This window comes from Rutidosis leptorrhynchoides, chromosome 6, assembly GCF_046630445.1.
Source record: "Rutidosis leptorrhynchoides isolate AG116_Rl617_1_P2 chromosome 6, CSIRO_AGI_Rlap_v1, whole genome shotgun sequence".
NCBI classification, from domain to species: domain Eukaryota; kingdom Viridiplantae; phylum Streptophyta; class Magnoliopsida; order Asterales; family Asteraceae; genus Rutidosis; species Rutidosis leptorrhynchoides.
The window spans coordinates 15,750,446-15,753,727 of NC_092338.1; the positions used below are offsets into that span (position 1 = coordinate 15,750,446).

At 33.8% G+C, this 3,282-nt stretch overlaps 1 protein-coding gene across 1 annotated transcript; it reads left to right on the top strand.

The window, feature by feature from the left end:
- Positions 1-216: 216 nt before the first annotated feature.
- On the top strand, positions 217-1,686 carry LOC139853423 (G-type lectin S-receptor-like serine/threonine-protein kinase At4g27290). The gene is made up of 5 exons (XM_071842816.1): positions 217-333; positions 427-646; positions 720-951; positions 1,036-1,186; positions 1,276-1,686. Exons 1-5 carry the CDS (start codon positions 217-219, stop codon positions 1,570-1,572), a joined length of 1,017 nt encoding a protein of 338 aa, XP_071698917.1. The 3' UTR covers positions 1,573-1,686.
- The last annotated feature ends 1,596 nt before the right edge of the window (positions 1,687-3,282 follow it).

Sequence of the window (3,282 nt, forward strand, 5' to 3'; positions counted from 1 at the left end):
TAAATAATATTTGAATCTTGGGTTTTGGCAAAATGTTAAATGGTTAATCTCATTTTAAAAGTTATTTTTTCAGCTTGAACAGTCTGTCTTTCATGGACTGTTTCGAGGCTTTAAACTCCATATTTTTGTATGAGGCTAATTTCATTTGAAAGCTAACTGAAAGAACTTAAATTTGAAAAAAAAAATCATCGAAAACGGATTAGAAATAGTACAGTTATGGAAGCAGATGTTTTTGACCTACCGTTGTTCAGTTTCTCCCTATTGCTCACAGCAACCAACAACTTCTCAGAAGAAAATAAGCTTGGTGAGGGTGGTTTTGAACCGGTGTATAAGGTACTAGCTAGTCTTCAAAAAAAAAAATATGATAAAGCTTTAAATTAATTAATACAAAACAATGAAAGAAAACTCGTATAAACCTGATCGAAGGGATTTTTGGAAGACGGGCAAGAGGTTGCGGTGAAAAGGCTCTCTAGATGTTCAAATCAGGGAGTTGAAGAGTTCAAGAACGAAATTTTATTCATTTCAAAGCTTCAACATCGGAATCTTGTCAAGATACTAGGATATTGTATCCAAGGGGAAGAAAGACTATTAGTTTATGAGTACATGCCCAACAAAGGCCTCGACTTGTATATATATAGTAAGTCATGTAAGATCATATCTCATGTGTTCACAAGTTTAGAACACGGCCTCATGATTTATCAATATATATTTTGCAGAAGACAAAAGCAAAAAACTCGAGTGGCCACAACTATTCCATATTATCAATGGGATCGCACGAGGTTTACTTTATCTTCATCAAGATTCTCAACTACGTATTATACACAGAGACCTCAAAGCTGCCAACATATTGCTTGATCGTGAGATGAACCCCAAGATATCAGATTTCGGTACTGCAAGAACCTTCATTGGAGATGACGCCAAAACAACAACAAAACGATTGGTTGGAACATAGTAAGCTCTTTTATAAAGGATTTTACGTATAATATATTTTTATGAAGATGTTTATAGTTTTACATAACTCATACTTTGATACAGTGGATACATGTCCCCAGAATACGCAGGGAATGGGATCATCTCCATAAAATCAGATATTTTCAGCTTTGGCGTTATACTGTTAGAGGCTGTGAGTGGGATGAAAAATAGAGGATTTTGTCATGCAGCGCACAGCCAAAACCTTCTTGGACATGTAAGATTAATAAAGTCCTTGTTTGAATCTTAACAATCCGATTATATATGTTGCTTGTTGGGTTGCCTAAATTTATAACAAATTTGTAGGCTTGGAAGCTCTATAAAGAAGGGAGTGTGTTGGAACTGTTTAATGTATCTTCGCTCAAGTCAAATCAGATATCAGAAGTATTACGGTCGATCCAAGTTGGTTTACTCTGTGTTCGGCACAGCCCAGATGATAGACCCAACATGTCCGAGGTGATTGCAATGTTGAGTGGCAAAGGCCGATTGGCAGAACCAAAACAGCCTGGTTTCTTTATAGAACAGAATTGTGAGAGTTCAACTGCAGTGGTAACACCAATCACAAACAACGATGTCACATTTACAACTTTAGAGGCTAGATAAATACTATCAGTAAAAAATATAGGTTCCATAATTCGTTCTAATGCACCATATATGCATAAATACTTGGTTTAATTAGACTATATACTAACGAACTTAAATTTTTGACTGCTTTCTTAAACCATCTTTTGAAGTGGTAATATTTTTTTTTTGTGTACAAAGAAAAACTAGTGTAATTTAAATTAAAATATGGAGTTGTATTCTTCCTATCTCATATGTCATTTTTGTTGTCTGAGACCTGATAGTTACTTATTTGCCGCTATTCAAAAAATCATTCTCATGATATTTGTTGCAGCCCTAAAAACCAAAACCTAATTCTCTCTCAAATACTGTACTTTGCTCCCAAAAGAAACCCTAGATTTCACCTCATTCGAATTACAGATTCACAGGTTTGTCTGGAAATTATATTAGGGTAACGGGTTTATTATTTAATTTTTACCAAATGTATTGTGTATTTGAACAATTAAGTTTTTCAATTAAATTCGATTGAGAAATGAAATCAATTTGTTTAGAATGTACCTGTATTCAGTCTCATGATGTTACATATGTAGATATATGATAGTGAAAATGTGGATGTAAGAGCATGCAGACTGGGGCTTCAATCGGGCCCCATTTCACCCCTTGACGCCGTCGCGGCAACTACCGTCGCCCCCGCGACTTGCTTTCCATTCCTTATTCTTTTTCTTTTCGTTTTCCCTTTGATTCTTTTGTAAGCCTTGTTGATGATGACCTGATCTGAGACATTATTTATGGAGACGATACTTTTTTTTTTTTTTTTTTTAATACATGTACACTTAATTACCTATTTACCTTTAATTATACTTACTTTAATAATATAAGTTTAACTTTCCAGGAATATAACTGTAATTTTTAGAGACAAAAGTGTACATGGATCAATAATTGGTGTGTTAGAATCACCTACCAGACATAATTACAGAAATGGTCATGTGGTTTGTTTAAATTTACACTTTTAATAACTTTACTTTTTTGAAAGAGGAGTATAAAGTTTTGTTAAAGTTGTTGTACGTGGTCACTTGATGTCGTTGTATCTGTTAGCTTATGTTTAGTTTTCTTTTTTATATATACAATTACTTGTCTTTAAAATAAAAAATATTTCTTAATACAAAATAATATTATATTATATTACTTATTACAAACATTTTAATACGTTATTCAATCATGATTGTTAAAAATTATTTTTAAAGTCTAGAAATTCGCGAGTCTTAAACTACAAAAACACATCAAACAAAGTCATAATTACAATTGTAGAAGTTGTCTGGTAAAAAAAATATGATTCTAAAGCTAAAGGTAAGGGAAAAGATAAAGGGAAAAAAAAAAAAAGTTGGCATTGGATAATTCATTTTGTTTGCCGAATAATTACATCAAACAAAGTCTTAATCTAAAAAACACAGCAGACAAAGTCATAATTACAGTTGTTTGCCGAATAGCAGTGATGATGGTGGAGATGGAGGTGCAAGCCAAAAGTTGATAAAAGATGCACAAGTGGTCTAACGTGGGCTCAGGATCAGGGCGATCGTTAGGAAGGGGGCTTTTTCCGAGGAGTTTAAAAAGCAAGGTCTTAATCCTCCTCCGACGGGTATTATCACCATGGATGGGACTGGAAACGTTTCGACTTTTTCGTTAAAGGCTTGTGCGGGAGATGTCGTTAGTTAATGAGGTTTGGCTTTGGTCGTTAGTTAGTAGTTTGTCTTT